At 34.0% G+C, this 16,093-nt stretch overlaps 4 protein-coding genes across 4 annotated transcripts; all 4 read right to left on the bottom strand.

Annotated features, from left to right (window-relative positions):
- Positions 1-1,929: 1,929 nt before the first annotated feature.
- Tsp_05240 (ubiquitin-conjugating enzyme E2 1) lies at positions 1,930-2,749 on the bottom strand. Its single transcript, XM_003371531.1, is given in 3 exon segments — positions 1,930-2,435; positions 2,470-2,597; positions 2,616-2,749. 3 exon segments carry the CDS (start codon positions 2,747-2,749, stop codon positions 1,930-1,932), a joined length of 768 nt encoding a protein of 255 aa, XP_003371579.1.
- A 2,382-nt stretch (positions 2,750-5,131) lies between these two features.
- Tsp_05241 (26S protease regulatory subunit 6B) lies at positions 5,132-7,322 on the bottom strand. Its single transcript, XM_003371530.1, has 7 exons — positions 7,239-7,322; positions 6,468-6,654; positions 6,253-6,399; positions 5,971-6,174; positions 5,853-5,917; positions 5,306-5,530; positions 5,132-5,245 (listed from the first exon to the last, which is right to left on the bottom strand). The coding sequence occupies exons 1-7, from the start codon at positions 7,320-7,322 to the stop codon at positions 5,132-5,134; spliced, it is 1,026 nt and encodes a 341-aa protein (XP_003371578.1).
- A 1,657-nt stretch (positions 7,323-8,979) lies between these two features.
- Positions 8,980-9,994, bottom strand: Tsp_05242 (GTP-binding protein Ypt5). The gene is made up of 5 exons (XM_003371529.1): positions 9,787-9,994; positions 9,576-9,727; positions 9,395-9,517; positions 9,241-9,334; positions 8,980-9,183 (listed from the first exon to the last, which is right to left on the bottom strand). The coding sequence occupies exons 1-5, from the start codon at positions 9,992-9,994 to the stop codon at positions 9,062-9,064; spliced, it is 699 nt and encodes a 232-aa protein (XP_003371577.1). The 3' UTR covers positions 8,980-9,061.
- Positions 9,995-12,049: 2,055 nt separating this feature from the next.
- Positions 12,050-14,065, bottom strand: Tsp_05243 (putative angio-associated migratory cell protein). Its single transcript, XM_003371528.1, has 9 exons — positions 13,990-14,065; positions 13,871-13,930; positions 13,662-13,772; positions 13,423-13,565; positions 13,226-13,370; positions 12,969-13,049; positions 12,784-12,884; positions 12,391-12,567; positions 12,050-12,094 (listed from the first exon to the last, which is right to left on the bottom strand). The coding sequence occupies exons 1-9, from the start codon at positions 14,063-14,065 to the stop codon at positions 12,050-12,052; spliced, it is 939 nt and encodes a 312-aa protein (XP_003371576.1).
- Positions 14,066-16,093: the final 2,028 nt, after the last annotated feature.

Genomic DNA, 16,093 nt, shown 5'->3' with positions numbered 1-16,093 from the left:
CATTTTTGTTCAGCACCAGACCAAACCTTTGAAAAAAAATTCAATCGTGCATGTAGTAATGTTTAAAGATTGTGGAGATGATGAAAAGAATCGTGAATTGGATATTGAAATTTATTCCCCGTCCGAATCGTAATTCTTTCTCCTTGATAAGATATCCATTTCAGGTTTCTAGGACAGCCACCACTCTCCCGGCGACTACCATTTGTTTGACAAGCCTTATTATAAGACTTGTTGCTTTTAGTTGAGCTCGTAATTTCGCTGTTATCAGTTTTGATTTTCAATTCTCGCCCGTGAAATTTGGACAAATTTTCACCTGTTTAAGCGCTCTAAACTAATGTTTGTCTAATTTGCGTATGCAACGTTGAATCTTCGTAAATGAGAAAAAAATAAATTTTACATTACATTATTTGAACAAGAGTATTTTTTTCTCGGAAAAAACTTCAAACGTTCAATCAAAACGTTAGAAATGTTTAATATTAAAAATGAAAAAAAGTTTCATTAAAAGAAAATATATATATATTGTTTGGTGTTATTAAAAGAGATTATTAAATTTTTCAAAATGATGCCGAAAAAACATCGGCTTCAACCACTGCCGCTGAAGAAATTTTTCAAAAATGAAGTTTTACTGTAGTTTGAAAATGAAAACTTCACAGTATACAAAAAATACATGTTTGTTTTGATTTGTTATTTAAATAATGTTCATTTTTTGGTTTCTACTTTTATTTATTTCAATAGACATCGTGACAAACAAAAAGACATTCATTCATTCATTTTGCCATGCAAATTGTTCTTAGCTAATCAAGCCTACAAAAATAAAAATTACAAAAAGAAAAAAACTAAATAAATTGCCCTATTATTATTATTATTATTATTGGTGAAGTTGAAAAATAATTTTCGTTTTGTCATTGCATTGAATAAAAACCGGTTTTCAAAAACTGACATACTTTTCGCACGAAATTGGTGAAATTTTCAAATTGGAAAAATGTATTGAAAATTTTTTTATTTTTGTAAAAAATTTTTCAAAACAGTTCAAAATTGACAAATTATTTGCATAAATTTGAAAATTGTCTCAACTTTAAATAGGAGTTTTATCGCAACTTGTTGGGGTAGCGGACGCGTCCGACGGGTATCGCTGCTTGGGTTGTCAATTTGTGCATCGTTGGGTCGGTCAAGTTCGAAATCTAGTACTTGATCGACAAAACAGCGACCAAGACAGTAAGGAAGTAACGTTTCCTTTTTCACTATCATTTTATTGAAATGATAATTATTTATCATTTGCATCTTAAAAAAAAATATTTTTTTTTTCATAAATCTTCTTGATAATGTGAATAATAATTTGAAATGAAAATGACGACAATTCGACGACGTCACTGCGAGTGAGAAGAAAATTGGGCAGTTTTGTTTGCGGACGTGTAAAGTTAAATTTCAAAAAGATAAAAAAAAACAGGCGACAACGGCACCAACGTTGGTCGTACTGTACACAGTGATACGTTTTAAAAATTGTTTTTTTTTCTTCTTCTTCTTCTTCTTTTGTTTCCCTATTCGACATTCGTTCGTCAAGTGAGAAAAACAATCGTAGAAATTGCTTTGCATAGAATAAATTTTCTTCGTTTTGTTGATTTTTTTTCACCTTTTTTTCATAATTTCAATTTGAATTGATTGTGAATCATTTTTTAAATAAAAACAAAATTTTCAATCGATTGTAATTTTAATATATATGGTTCAGTTTTTTTTTTCTTTTCTACTTGGCCCATTTTTGTATTACATTACATTCGACTACCAAGTAACAAGACAACCGAAAAATGGACAATTGAAAATTTGAAATTTCACTTGAACACAAACGCCACTTGTGAAAATATGTCCATTATTTCTTTCTTTTTCACTTCACCAAGGTCGAAGAAAAATTTACTCCTTCGAGTTCAGTGCAGATCAGGCGCAAACGTGATAGACGTGGATGGAAAATTTGCATACAATCGGCAACGGCGAAATGCATACACGATCACAACGATCGTTGGTTGTTTTCATTCCACGATTCGAACGTGATAACGGCCGAGTACGTCGTCCGGGACGGCAGTGGGCGCTCCGGTCATCGGATCTCTGCTTTCGTGAGATTTGGGAAACGCGATCACGTCGCGAATCGACTTCGAGCCGGTCAACAGTGCCAAATAACGGTCCAAGCCGATGGCGAAACCGCCGTGCGGTGGCGCGCCGAACTCCAACGCTTGCAACAGGTGCTCCATCTGGTCGACGTTCTCTTTCAGAACGTGGTGGAGTACGTGGCGTTGGACGGCCGGCCGGTGGATTCTTATCGAACCGCCGCCCAATTCGACGCCGTTCAACACGAGGTCGTAGTGTCGACCGATCACGGCCAGCGGATTTTCGTACAACAGTTGCTCTTGGCCAATAGCCGGCGCCGTAAATGGGTGGTGGGCGCTCTCAAGTCGGCCGTCTTCGGCGACCACGAACAACGGAAACTGCACAACCCAGCAAAATTGGAACGAATTCGTCGACCGACGAACATCAACGGCATACTTTTCTGCAAGTGAAAAAGTGACGTTGAAAGTTCGCAGGAAGATGAATAGGCGGGGGAAGGGAGACTGAAAAATTAATTTCACCTTCGTAAAGGTTCGCCAATTGGACGCGAACCAAACCGAGTCCTCGTTGCAAGTGATGCAAATTGTCCGACCGACCGACGACGACCAACGTCGTCGGCTCCAAACCACGAGCCCAAGCGCGAATGTTGTCCCATTCTCGGTCCGAGATGTCGAACGATGGTCGTCGGCCTAGTGTCGCGTCGCCGTGGAAAATCGCGAAAGCGAAATTCAATTTCGAATAATACGAAGCCAAGTGTCGCCGGAGGCGATCAATGTCGCCGGCGTCGACGGGCGGCAAACCGTTGCCCAGAGGATCGTGGCAAACGATCGCCCGAAAATGGCCGACGGTATCGCCAACGGGCGCTACGCCGTCGGGCAGCGGTCGCAGCAGCCAGTCGAAACGACAGTCCGGCTTGTCCGTGCCGTACAAACGCATCGCGTCCGCGTAGCTGAAAAATCCACTCGTGCTCTTCGTCCCTGTGTCCAATTATTATTATCCACAAGAACAGACAGGCATTACCTGATTTGGGGAAACGGCGACTGGGGCTTGACGGTCAACTGGTCCGGCCAACAGTGGACAATCAGAGCTTCGATCAGTGCCATTACCGCTTGCTCGTCGGTGAACGACAGTTCAATGTCGATCTGGGTAAATTCGGGCTGGCGATCCGACTTGCTTCCTTCGTCTCTGTAGCAACGGGCAATTTGGTAGTACCTATGTAAAAAAAAAAAACTTTGCAACTTCACGCTCGCCAAACTCAGCCGACCAGTTTACCTGTCAAAACCGGCTACCATCAGCAACTGCTTGAACTGCTGCGGACTTTGGGGCAGGCAGAAAAATTTCCCCGCCTCTCTGGTGGGAACTAAAAATTCGGCCGCCCCTCCGGGCGTGCGGCAGAACAACGACGGCGTTTCCACTTCGACGAAGCCGTACCGATCTTCGAGAAACCTCCTCACGTCGGACACGAACTTCGAGCGCATATGCAAATTTTCTCTCATTTGCCGACGTCGCAAATCCAAATACCTGTAGCGGAGTCGGTTGATTTCGTTGGGGTCTTGGGCGGCCGAGTCGACCGACACCGGCAACCGCGACCGGCAAGCGTTCAACAATTCCACCGCCTCGACTCGCACCTCGACCTCGCCCGACCACTGGCTGGACAACGGTCTGGCGACCACGGTCCCATCGACCCTGAGCACACTTTCCAAAGGAACCGACCGCAACTGTTCGAACTGACCGCGTTCGAGCAGCGCTTGGACACTACCGTACATGTCCCTGAGCACGACGAACTTGTCCAAACGTTTCCGCTGCAGCCAACCGCACAAAGTCACCCGCTCGCCGACGTTCTTCAACGTCAATTCGCCGCAAGTGTGCGTGCGACAAGTGAACTCGTTCAGCTTCTTGCCGGCCGCGAACGACCCCGTTCCTCGCGTCGACGCTACAAACTCGACCGCTTTTCTGAACCAAACGCTGCGCAACATTTCACTCGACTGACGCAACTTTTCCCACCCAAAATTCGCAAACTAGACCAATTCTACAGTAGGAAAGTTTTAAATTCTGATATTTTTTGTTAAAAAATTTTTCAACTTTCCAATTCCAAACCGACACCAACGTTCCATCATAAATTGACTGCTCATTCAACTGATCGGTCGACTGTTTCCAACTTGCAAACCGACAATTCCAATAACCGAATCTTATCAGCGTTCACCAAATGCGAATAACAATTATTAACGAAGAAAATTACCCACACAAGCAGTAGTTTTTCTATTCTGTCAAATTATAGAAGGTGAACTTTGTAAAACGAAACTCGAAAACTACCAATACTCAACTAGATGTTCTCAAAATGTTCTTGTTCAACTGAAAATATTGCAATCAGATCAAATATTTGCCATTTGACAAAAATTGAATTTTTCAAGCAGATTACTGTAACGTGAAAATCAAGTTTGCCAGTTTTACAAATTGAAATAAAATTCAATTAGAAAGCAATTCAATCAGTCGAAACGTGTCAATTTGACTTTATATCAATACAAGTATTCAATTAGTGATGGAATAATGCTCAAATTGGGAATTATTTTTCACCAAAGTGACAGTACAGGTGAAAAATTGAAAGTTCCAATTTATTTCAACGTTTAGAACAGTACTCAATTTCAATAATTCATTGCAAATGTTTTGAGAAAAGAAAAGATTCTTGAAATTTTTGCCGATGATAGTACTTGTGAAATGAGCTCAGCAATGTCACGCTTGTGACCGACGGTTAATGCTTTTCATTCACTTTCATCAATTTTTGATGAAAATAATTTATTCTGGTTAAAAAGAAATTTTTATTTGCAATTAAAGTTTTGTAAAGTGCAGCATGTTAACTACAAATTGTTCGTGAAATGAATGAGAATGTAATGTGAAATGTATTCCAACCAAACAGAAACTGATTGAAGCCTGTTGGAAAGAAAACATGCAAAATTATCTAAACAAAACAACTTATAAAAAATCATTTGCAATATTTAATGAAATTTCCTGCTGTAAAACCAAACACCACTGTAATAATTTATTCGTAGAAATCGAATACCATTTCATCACGGCGCATTACACGCTTGTGCGCCTTCTCAAAATCACGCGCCGTTACCATGTAACGATTCTCTCGAACAGCCAGCATGCCAGCCTGAAACATAAATACCATCACTAATAGTAATAATAATAATAATAATAATCAAGAAATAACCTCTTGACAGATTGAATTGATATCCGCTCCGCTAACTTTATCTGGGCGACTGATCAAATCTTCCAATTCCACATCCTCGTGTAAATTCATCTTTGAAGTAATAGTGTTGAAAACAAGACGCTTTTGTCGACGATCTGGCAATGGAAATTCTATTTTTCTATCCAATCGTCCAGGTCTAAGCAACGCCGGGTCCAAAGTGTCTGCTCGATTAGTAGCCATAATTACCTCAAAAGCAAACATTAAATAAACAAAAAATAGTAAAAGAATAAAACATTCGTACAACTTAAAAACCAACCAATCAATCAACTACCTACCTTGACATTTCTATTACGATCAAAACCATCCATTTGATTCAAAAGTTCCAATAATATACGCTGCACTTCTCGATCGGCTTAAATAAATATTAATTAATTAATATTCAATTTGACATATAAACGAGTAAACCGCCGGTCTGTGCGTCGAAACGCTTTGTAGCTATTGCGTCGATCTCATCAATGAAAATAATTGCCGGTGCATTTTCTCTGGCCAAACGAAACACATCACGAACCATCCGAGGTCCTTCTCCCAAATACTTTTGCACAAATTCACTGCCAACCACACGGATAAAAGCAGCTGCAAAGAACAAATATGTCGACTAGGAAGGCAATCAACCATTCAACACGTACCAGTAGTTTGGCTGGCAACAGCTTTTGCAAGCATGGTTTTTCCACATCCTGGCGGACCGTACAATAATACACCTTGCGGAGGATCGATACCGATTTGCTGGTAAAGCTCAAAATGGGTGAGTGGCAATTCCACCGCTTCGCGAACTTCCTGCTTTTGCATGTCCAAACCACCGATATCGTTGTAAGTAATCGTCGGTCTTTCGTCTAAAAACAAACATCAACAACAAGAAAGCGATGAATATTGTAAAAATGAAAAGAACAACAAAATCAACTTTTCCATACCAAATCGTAACATGGAAATGCTGGAATCGGCTTCCGGTGGTAAAATGTCCACCAAGGCATTGCTGTATTTATGCAACGCAACGCTTGAACCAGGTTTCAGCAATTCGCGATCAATCGTTGACAATATTCGTACATAATAGTTGGAGCCTAAACAATACTGATTTTAACACGATCAACGCCAACAGCACGTGTAAATTAAAAAGAAGAAATGTTACCAGTTGTGGAACCCACAATAGCGAAATCTTGATCAACTGCTTCCAAAAACTGACCAATGACAAGTGGAACAGATTGAATGCGTTTAACTTCTTCCTGTGAATGCAAACGTTCTCTTCTTAAATTGCGCTGCTCTTGTTTGATGTAAGCTTCCTGTACTTCGTACAACAGCAAATCATTTTCCATCTTCTGAAACAAAACGATGAAATTTAAATCTTCATCAATATCACTGTTAATTTTCAGACCAACAAAATGCAATATTTAAATTAATTCACCATTGGAAAAATTAAATAATATAAAATTAATTTAAAATAAGTTTGTCAAGAATGAAAAATTGTTCAACAATTATTGTTTTCACTAGAGATAGTGATAGGAAAACTCAAATTAGAAGAAAAAAGAAAACTGAAAACATTTACGTCCAAATACCACACTATCTGTATTTATATTACTACTCAAACAGTAAATCAAAATAACAATATACTGAACCTGTTGAAAGTCTACTGCAAACAAAGAGCAATGCGCATTATATTACTTAAATTAAACTTAACAACAAGGAATTAGTACAGTTTAGTGTAAAAAATAACATCATTTACATTTCAAAAAAGTATAATGAAAAAATATGAATTAATAAAACTTTAAAATAATAGAATATAGCTGCCTCAATTCAAGAAAGTTACGCTTTTACATTATTGTAAAATTTGTGAAAAAAAATGATTAAAAAATCGCTTCAAAAAACTATACAGCATGTTAAAATATCGAAAAAAATTCTTTACTTTAACTCGATCATACAAATCATCAGTAGTCGGAATGTTGTTGAGGCGAGAGAGAGGGTGTTCTTCCAGAGCTGCCTGGCTCATCTTAATAAATTCCTAAAACAAACCAATAAACACACTTGTAAACTATATTAAAAAAAATAACTTACAATTCCAATTTCTTTAAGAGCTTTCATCTTCTTCCCAAAATTATCACAACAGATTAGAACCAGCAATTACAGTACGATATACAGTATAAATAGAATGAGTAGGATAGTCGATTTTAGGAAATAAACGATAACTTATGCTGTAAACGTTATTATAAAATTTTTATAAACTTTAGAGTTTATTTATTTATTTTTTTATATTTCTGGTTATTTAATTTGAAATTTTAGCTGTGCATCTGAACGAGAGTCAGCTTTCCTTATAAACTTACAATGATAAAAAAAATTCCGTTGAATATTATAATTTTTTTTATTTTAAGAAGCAGTTGTTTTCATCAATTTTTTGGTTAAATTTATCATCTGCTTTACAGAGACGAATTACTCCTCGAAGCACATGCCAATTTACATGACTGCTTGAAGTGAAAAAATCAATTAATATGCTTAGAAGTAATAAATGTCGACGTCTCATTTTTATGTGAAAACTCTATATAGCGAGAAAGGTTACTGAAAATAATGACAAAGGCAAATGGTTATAAAACAATAACTTTTATAAACTAATATCGTATTTTTGCAATTAAGAAGGTAAATTTTATATGTTCAATGGAGAATAAAAAATAATTCAAGATTTTATCAGAAATACTGGTTTACGTTCACAATTGGTTTCGCGTATGCCAGCAGTATTACGATCGAATTTGAGCTCCGGGCCATTTTTAATATAATACAGAAATAAGTAACTTTTACCATAATTTACATTTTCACGACAATTTTCAATTTACATTTCGAAGCTTTTATATCACAACTGCGTAATTAATATTAAAGTTGCCTTTCATCAAATCATAATCCGCCATATATTATAAAAAGAAACAACTCTTCATTTATTGCTGACTTTACAATAAAGTTCCTAAATTATAAACCAAATAAATTATTGTATTGTATTGTATTGTATTTATTAGCATAAATGAGAATTTCAGAATCATGACATACTGTAAAATTACACAATTCGTCAAGTTGTATGACTAATTGGATGACTCATTTTACGGCATGAATAATATAGTGTAAAAGTCTTTTTCAATGTATTATTTTAAAAGTTTAAAAATTTTTCCAAATTTGGGATTCATCATTACTGGGTGTAAAACTCGTCATATAAATTATCATTAAATCATGGTGTCAATCATTTGTTTTGCTAGTTTCTTAAAAATAGTTTTAAAACATCAATTTCAATCAACACACGATTATGTGTAAATTAATTTACTTTTCAGTAATCTCGTGAACTAATAAATGAAAGATGTTTAAATCATAATAGCTCACCCGATGCCATTCGCTAAAAACCAGATTTACGAGTACATATCACTCGAATAAAGCAAATTCAACCAATGCAAGATGTTGTTGTATAAGTAAAGAGAAACAGAAAACGAATATAAGATTACTTCTTCAAACGTACACATTTGTGGCGACCGTAAGAATTAAGAAAAAAATTAAAATATCAGCTAGATGTAAAAAAAGTTCGTGAAAAATAAAAATACTTTTTTAACTGTTAGCCAAATAGAATCAAAGTAAAAATTCAAATGGACAAGTAGAAATTATATATTTCACAGCCGCATGTTAAAGTATGTTTTGACGTTAGCCCATGAATCATTTTACACAGTGATTTCCTTTATGCACAACCAACATCCCAAAGCTTCATTTGCAACACGAACCCATGGCCGTACCGCCTCGCTGGTCACTTTTGCTCAAGTCAACAACTTGCTTCCCGGCACCAGATAAACCTCCACTTGCAGCTTCCGTTTTTGGCAATTCTTTAGCTATAAAGCAGCGAATATTAATTTTACATTTAAATCAAAAAACAAAACCGCACTAACCGATTGCCCAAAAAATGTCGTTCACGTTCATTGCTGTTTTCGCAGAAGTTTCCATAAAAAGCAAGCCATTCTCTTCTGCGTATGCCTGCGCCTCCTAATAAAAGAACAAGATTAAATTTGCAATAAACAATTGAAAAAAAGGCATTTCCATTACGTTAAATTCAACTTTTCTGGAACTGGCCAAATCGGCTTTATTTCCAGCCAACGCAATCACAATATTCGGCAAAGCTTGGCGCTGCAACTCATTCACCCAGTTCTTTGCTTTCGTAAAAGATTTCTGCAAAATGTTTCCTATTGAAAATTTTTTAATTATTATTTTTCACAAGCCTACGTACTTGATTCGTAATATCGTAAACAACAATAGCCGCCCGTGCTGCGCGATAATACATCGGTGCTAGACTTTGATAGCGCTCTTGGCCAGCCGTGTCCCAAATTTCAAATTTCACCGTCATGTCATCCATGCAAACGGTCTGCGTTAGAAATGCCGCTAAACGATGAATCATTTGAAATGTTTATTTGATCGAAATATTGAAAAAAATTACTCACCTCCGATGGTAGATTCCTGAAATTCATGAAATTGGCCTTTAGCAAAACGTAAAACTAAGGATGACTTTCCAACAGCCGATTCGCCAAGCAAGACCAACTTAAACTGACAAGTTTTATTTGCATTCATTCCGTTCGGGCGATTTCCAGTTCGACTTGACATATCACTAAAAATCAATATTGTAAGATACAAGATCAGAAACAAAATCATACCAATACAAATTTCAATGATAAACAAATAAATACCTATAATGAAATATAACTATTCAAAGCGTACGTTAAAACGGACAAAATGGATATAAAACCTATTTACGACGAGAATTTCACGCAACTTTTATAGTTTTAATCATACTAATAAAATCATTCACTGAAACGACCAAGCAGTTTCTAAAACAAAAACAAAAGAGGACAACGTTTCACTGCAGACCATGTTTCACCGATGCAGACGATAAAAATAAAAAAAATGAGCCATGTGGTCAGACTGATGCAACTGAACAATAGCAATCGCAACCTCCCAGCAAAAAAAACTTAGTAAACCAATACATAACGTCCATATGTATATTAATAAAACTAAATAATAACCTCAGACTTTTCAATATTAAAAAGTAAACAACACAATAATAGTGCACACCACGTGAAAATAGTGAAAAAGAATGAAAGAACTTGTACAGTATACCTATTTAGGGTACTGTAAATATGTAAGTATTATTAAACTTCTATTACAGATTTAATAATTTAATGTGTGCACTAAAAATATGATTTAACGTATAATTTCAATAATTGTTGCTATACGACAGTTTAATTAAACTAAGACAAAAAAAGTATAGCTACATCTTTGATATGTGAGTCAAAAAATTATACTTTAGTATCGGTTATTTTGGCAGCACTTTTGGACAATTTTTTTTCAAATAAAAACGCTATTTTAAATGTTTTTTAAACAAAAAATGAATTTTTTCGGTTTGATCTTTAACAGTGATTACTGTAAAAATGTTACACTGTAATGAATAAATTTAATTTTATCATAATAGAATAACAATTGCATTCAAGAATAACTAGAATTATGGAGTAATACTATTGTATGAACGCGTAAAAATGTGTGCATATTCATAACAAATTTAAATGAAAAAATCCAACTTTTGTAATTGATACCTTCTTTCTATTATTATTGTTATCAATTATCTTTGCACTTTTTAAGTTTTATCATTCAGTGTGAATTATCAGCAATGATTAAATCTCAAAACAGTTTTCAATTTTCTAATCAAAGTGATACTTAATTGTCGTAACTCTTTTTAGAAAATAAAATGGAAGCTTTATACATGTATTACTTGTTTGAAATATTATAATGAACATCATTTTTTTAATATCAATTTAACTGTCTTATCATCTTAATATTCTACGCGAAATGATACTTTCATTCGTACAGTGATCAAGTGATCAGAACTTTCATGCATAATTCATACGCAAAATTCATCAGAGCTCATCAAAAACGTAAAATAACCAATAGAAAACAATTGTTTTTGAAGAAATGGCATTGTATATTTAATAATTAATGTCGCAATTTAATTTCTGAACTTTATGCAATTTAATGCTCATAAATAAATGTAATTTTCATCGTATGATATTACTAAAACTAAAAAAAACAAAAAAATTTTTAAATTATTTTTACAGTACATTACACTGTTTTATCATACTACTGCGTTTTTTTCATTTGAGTTGAATTTAGACGTTCAAATCAAGTTTTAAAGTTTTTTTTTAAAAATTAAACTTTTCTGCATTTCATTTAATTCACTTTTTCTCTTAATTATGTATAAATCGAAAAATCAATAAATGTTGCCAAATACCAGCGAAAATGAAAAGTGAATTGTTGTTGTTTTATCAACTTTCGTTATCACTTTTCTTCGTCAGTTTAAACAAACGTTCTTTTCATAATAAAAGTACAACACCGAAACAAAATAAAACACGTTAGAAAAGCACTTTAACGTTATATTTTATTTTAAAGTCTTTATTAAAAAACGACATTATTTATATTTTATTAAATTTATTATTTATTGAAAATTTTCACAAGTTTATCATTTGCAATCGTTCCGTTCTCAACAAATAAACTTCAAACAGATACCTTGAAAAATTTTATTGAATATACTCAGCTTGAAAAAATCACCGAAACCTCATGATTGCCCAAACCAAAGTATAATCAAAACCCAAAACCACAATGATATCCCAAATTTCCCACAATTCATTGCATTTTTCTCAACGCAAACGAAATACCTTACAAATGCCTGATGAATCGCAAGATAGAATCAGTTGCTCGGTCCTAAAAGACACAATTAAATAAACAATTTAAAAATAAATAAATAATCAAGGCGAAAACAAAAAGTACTCGTTGACTGCAAAATCGTAAATTTCATGCAGATGACCGTGAAAAGAGCGTATTTCGCGTCCCGACAAGCCATCCCACATTCGCAACACACCGTCCGAACAAGAACTGATCACAGTATTTCCAACCCACACCGCTTTCATCACACATCCCTGAAAATAATTAACAAACAAAAATTAATAATTAAAGAAAATTATTGTTTCGTGAATTTTTCGCTTATAATGAAAACTCACCGGATGATTCAAAGTGTGACGAATTTCATTAGTGGCAGCGTCATAAAGATGAAGCATTTCGTTGAAACCACCAGCAAAATAAACTGGAATTGAAGGAGCAAATCCAACGGTTTCTACAGATGCTGGTCCCATACCTTCGGTAGCAATCGAATGAGCAAGTTGCATAATATGGTATACCTGAAAACAAAAAATCCCAACGACAATTAATTATTTGCCCCGCAATGAGAAACACTTGATTTTTACATATACTTCAGTGCTCCATTATTATATAATAAATTAACAGCAACATGTATATAAATTGGAAAAAAACTGATCATTAAAATCGTTGAGCTCTATACGGATAATAGACAAAAAATCATTTTAATTAAATGCTAAAAACAAGGAAATAAATACTTCGGCTGTTTGATGATTGAACAGCACTACATCGCCAAAAGTTGAACCAACCAATGCAACATTTTCACGATAATCAATGCACGAAATGGCACTTGTTCCAGCTATATATTAAAATGGATTCGATGGAATCGTTTTCAAAAAAAACATTAGAAAAAAATCAATTGACAAAAAAATTCCTCTTCTACCTTGGACTCTTTTATAACTTTCATCTCTCAAATTCCAGACTTTCGCAATACCATCCGAGTAACCAGCAATTAAATGGATTCCTTAAAAAATAATTTCATTGTTGCAAAATTGACCTACATTCAGCTAAAAGATGCGTTGTTCATATAAGAGAAGACACTGAAATGCAAGCGAAAAATATAATAATAGAACACCAAAAAGTCTAATAGATGAACAATTTCAAAAAATAATTTAACAGTATCTATCATCTTATTCTTACTGTCATCGATAACTTTGCCAGCAGTACAAGATACTCCATGTCCAACTAATATTTTCATGTTCTGCGAGTGAATTTGATTCATGTATATGTTGCCACTGTTTCCGCCTCGAATAATTATGTTTATACTGTGATGCCACAGCATCCACTATAATTCGACTTCAAATCCATCAAATCATTATACAAGAACAAATAACTACCTGAAGATCGTCGTGAGTTTCATAAGAACATTCCAGACTCAAAGTGATCATATCCCAAATTTGTATGCGACCCATCAAATCGCCAGTAGCAACCAATGTAGCGTCACGATTAAATTTGACTGCAAACACCGAATCCTGGTGTCCTGAAAAATATAATCAATCGAATTGTAAAAGCAGTTCAAGTTGTAAAAGATAATGACAAAAAATTGTTTAAACTTTTTAAAAAAAATTCAAATTACCAAAACACTGGATAAGAGTGTCGCCATCTCTAATATCATACACAAACGCTACATCATCACCGCCGCCGGAAGCGACCAGAAAATGATGAATATCTACTGCGTAAACTGGGCCTAAAATCAAGTAAAAAATCATAATTATCAAAAATAATCAACATCTGCACCGAATAATTCTCGTGTTCATAAAAAAATATACTCGTAGAAAAACTCACCATTGTGAGCTCGCAAAGTCATTATGGAATCGTCCTGCTCTTCTTCGACATTCCCCCTAACTAAATAACCCATAATAAAATAAAAGTTCTTTTCAAATAAAATACAATTGCATAATCACCTGGAGACAAGCTAATTATGGATTCCACTTCAAATTCATCTTCATCATCAGTAAAATTTTCGCTTCCAATGCTCATCGCAGAAACACACTAAACGCCTTATATACAGTAAGTAGATAACAGCGTCTCAACTGTCAGTATAGTAAAAAATGTTCAGGAGAAAAAACAAACAAAATAAGAAAAAATGTGAAAAACTTTTAAAAATCAAAAAAATTAAAAAAAACTGACACAATAAATGCACAAACCATAATTGACAAATCACTATAAAAAATGGATAACGAATACTGACCCAAGAAATATCATTTGCCAAGACAAAATTATTGAAAAAGTTTGCTTGGCAGTAACAAAAAACAAATAAATTTCAAATGTCACTAATTTTAAGAAAATTAAGAAATATACTTTACTTGAACAAATTAAATCGATTTAAACATAAAATTTCACATTAACTGACAAAGAATTCAGATCCACAAAAATGAAAATAAGGTTTATTTAAGCAGCATTCGCTACGGAATGATTTAGGACATTCAAAAAAATAAAGAATAAAAGGCATTCTAGAACAATACCACTAAAACACATTCACATAATAATATAAATAACAGGAAGCTGGTGGGGAACATTTGACAAAAATACTGTAAAGTGTTCATTCGAGTATATACATCATGCTTAAAATTCTAAAAACTAAAGTGATTTAAAATATTGAATGTCGAGAAACAAAATTAGATTATTAATTAATGAATTCATTCCATTATACTCGTTATTTTTTTGATTAATAATCGTTTACAGTATGCATTGAACTTAGGCTGAACTTTGCACATTCTCACAAATTTTCCAAACAGCTGTAAATTAAATTAAATTAAATTCAGTTAATTGCCTGCAAAATTTTATGAACACCCACTTTATCTGCTGTCTACGTCACTATCTGCATCAACAGACCAATGTTATCATTGATAAACGTCTCGTAAATTTTGAAAGAACGAGTCTACTGCCATTATTCTCAATCTTCCAGTGTTATCCCAATGCAAATTTGTTTTTAGCTAATTGAATGTCAGATTATAGGAACCACAATCGATAAACTGCTTGTTTATACTCATAAAAGATCGTACATAGTACACTAGATACTGCCTTCTTCAGAGAGTAATTTCTCATAGACTGTTGCATCCGTCTTTTGCAGAATTTCAGATGCCCCAGTTATGTAAAAGCTACGTTAGTACGCCACATTTCATTTCGCTGCATATCTGCTGCTAACATCAAGAATTTACCGTTAGCTAAATTTTCAATACCACCTGCAAGTTGTTCATACCGTTCATTTAACATGCTATCATGTTCAAACACTGCTGTCGCTTCATGTGTGTTTCTCATAATCCAAGTTTGCATTATTTCAAAAATAGGGCGGGTAAATAACAAACACTATAATGAGTTGTTCAGCAGAATATGAATGTGAAAGGTTAATATATGAGCAATTTTCAAGCTCGCTAATGACATTTCAAAATTAAATATTTGATTTTTCACACAGAATTAGTGTTTCTATATTTTGTTTTACTTGATTATCAGTATTTACAGTAATTTGTCTGTTAGATTTGTGGGCTTCTGATATTTCAGTAAGCTGTATTTTTTTATTTATTACATTTAGAATTTTATATATTGTTGTTATATTACTTTTTCTATACTTAAAGAGATTTTATTTTCAGTAATGCGTTAAGTTTACTACTTGTACATTACTGTTATCTTGAAAGATATCCCATAAATTGCATTTTGTGTACGTTATTCCCTTAAAATGAAGCCTTTTATAATTTTATTTTGTTTGTGAAATTTTTATTTCTTGTTTGTGCAACAGAAATGTATAAAGTTTTAATATGCTTTGGTTGTACTGTAAATAAACATAATGTACATTATTTTAGATAAAATGATTAAGACTGTATTTTTTGCAGTTGCTATCTTTTGAATTGTAAAGAAATTTTATGCCCTTTGAAGTGAAATATTTACTCTAGCAATTTGCAAGTAAACACGAAAAGTTGTAGAAATAAGTTTAATAAAAGTTGTTCTGTTATTTAACTTTATATCATTTTTGTGATGAATGAATTATTTTTTTATTACAGTTGATTATTT

The sequence above is a fragment of the Trichinella spiralis genome (genome assembly GCF_000181795.1).
Source record: "Trichinella spiralis strain ISS 195 chromosome Unknown Scfld9, whole genome shotgun sequence".
Lineage (NCBI taxonomy): Eukaryota > Metazoa > Nematoda > Enoplea > Trichinellida > Trichinellidae > Trichinella > Trichinella spiralis.
Note: the sequence above shows the minus strand (reverse complement) of the source record. Positions and strands in the feature narration are given on the sequence as shown.

What these genes read in the sequence shown, in the direction of transcription:
- Tsp_05240 (XM_003371531.1), bottom strand. Translation starts at nt 2,749, where the DNA reads ATGGGACAACATTCGCGCTTGGGCTCGTGGTTTGGAGCCGACGACGTT. An exon ending in TGCTGGGTTGTGCAGTTTCC is followed by an intron (nt 2,436 to 2,469) that starts GTTGTTCGTGGT and finishes GGCCGACTTGAG; the next exon opens with AGCGCCCACCACCCATTTAC.
- Tsp_05241 (XM_003371530.1), bottom strand. Translation starts at nt 7,322, where the DNA reads ATGAGCCAGGCAGCTCTGGAAGAACACCCTCTCTCTCGCCTCAACAAC. An exon ending in ATTTGTATGATCGAGTTAAA is followed by an intron (nt 6,655 to 7,238) that starts GTAAAGAATTTT and finishes GTTTTGTTTCAG; the next exon opens with AAGATGGAAAATGATTTGCT. An exon ending in TGTTGCCAGCCAAACTACTG is followed by an intron (nt 5,918 to 5,970) that starts GTACGTGTTGAA and finishes TGTTCTTTGCAG; the next exon opens with CTGCTTTTATCCGTGTGGTT.
- Tsp_05242 (XM_003371529.1), bottom strand. Translation starts at nt 9,994, where the DNA reads ATGATTTTGTTTCTGATCTTGTATCTTACAATATTGATTTTTAGTGAT. An exon ending in TTTACGATATTACGAATCAA is followed by an intron (nt 9,518 to 9,575) that starts GTACGTAGGCTT and finishes AACATTTTGCAG; the next exon opens with AAATCTTTTACGAAAGCAAA. An exon ending in CGACATTTTTTGGGCAATCG is followed by an intron (nt 9,184 to 9,240) that starts GTTAGTGCGGTT and finishes GCTGCTTTATAG; the next exon opens with CTAAAGAATTGCCAAAAACG.
- Tsp_05243 (XM_003371528.1), bottom strand. Translation starts at nt 14,065, where the DNA reads ATGAGCATTGGAAGCGAAAATTTTACTGATGATGAAGATGAATTTGAA. An exon ending in GACTTTGCGAGCTCACAATG is followed by an intron (nt 13,773 to 13,870) that starts GTGAGTTTTTCT and finishes ACTTGATTTTAG; the next exon opens with GCCCAGTTTACGCAGTAGAT. An exon ending in TCAATCATCAAACAGCCGAA is followed by an intron (nt 12,568 to 12,783) that starts GTATTTATTTCC and finishes TTTTGTTTTCAG; the next exon opens with GTATACCATATTATGCAACT.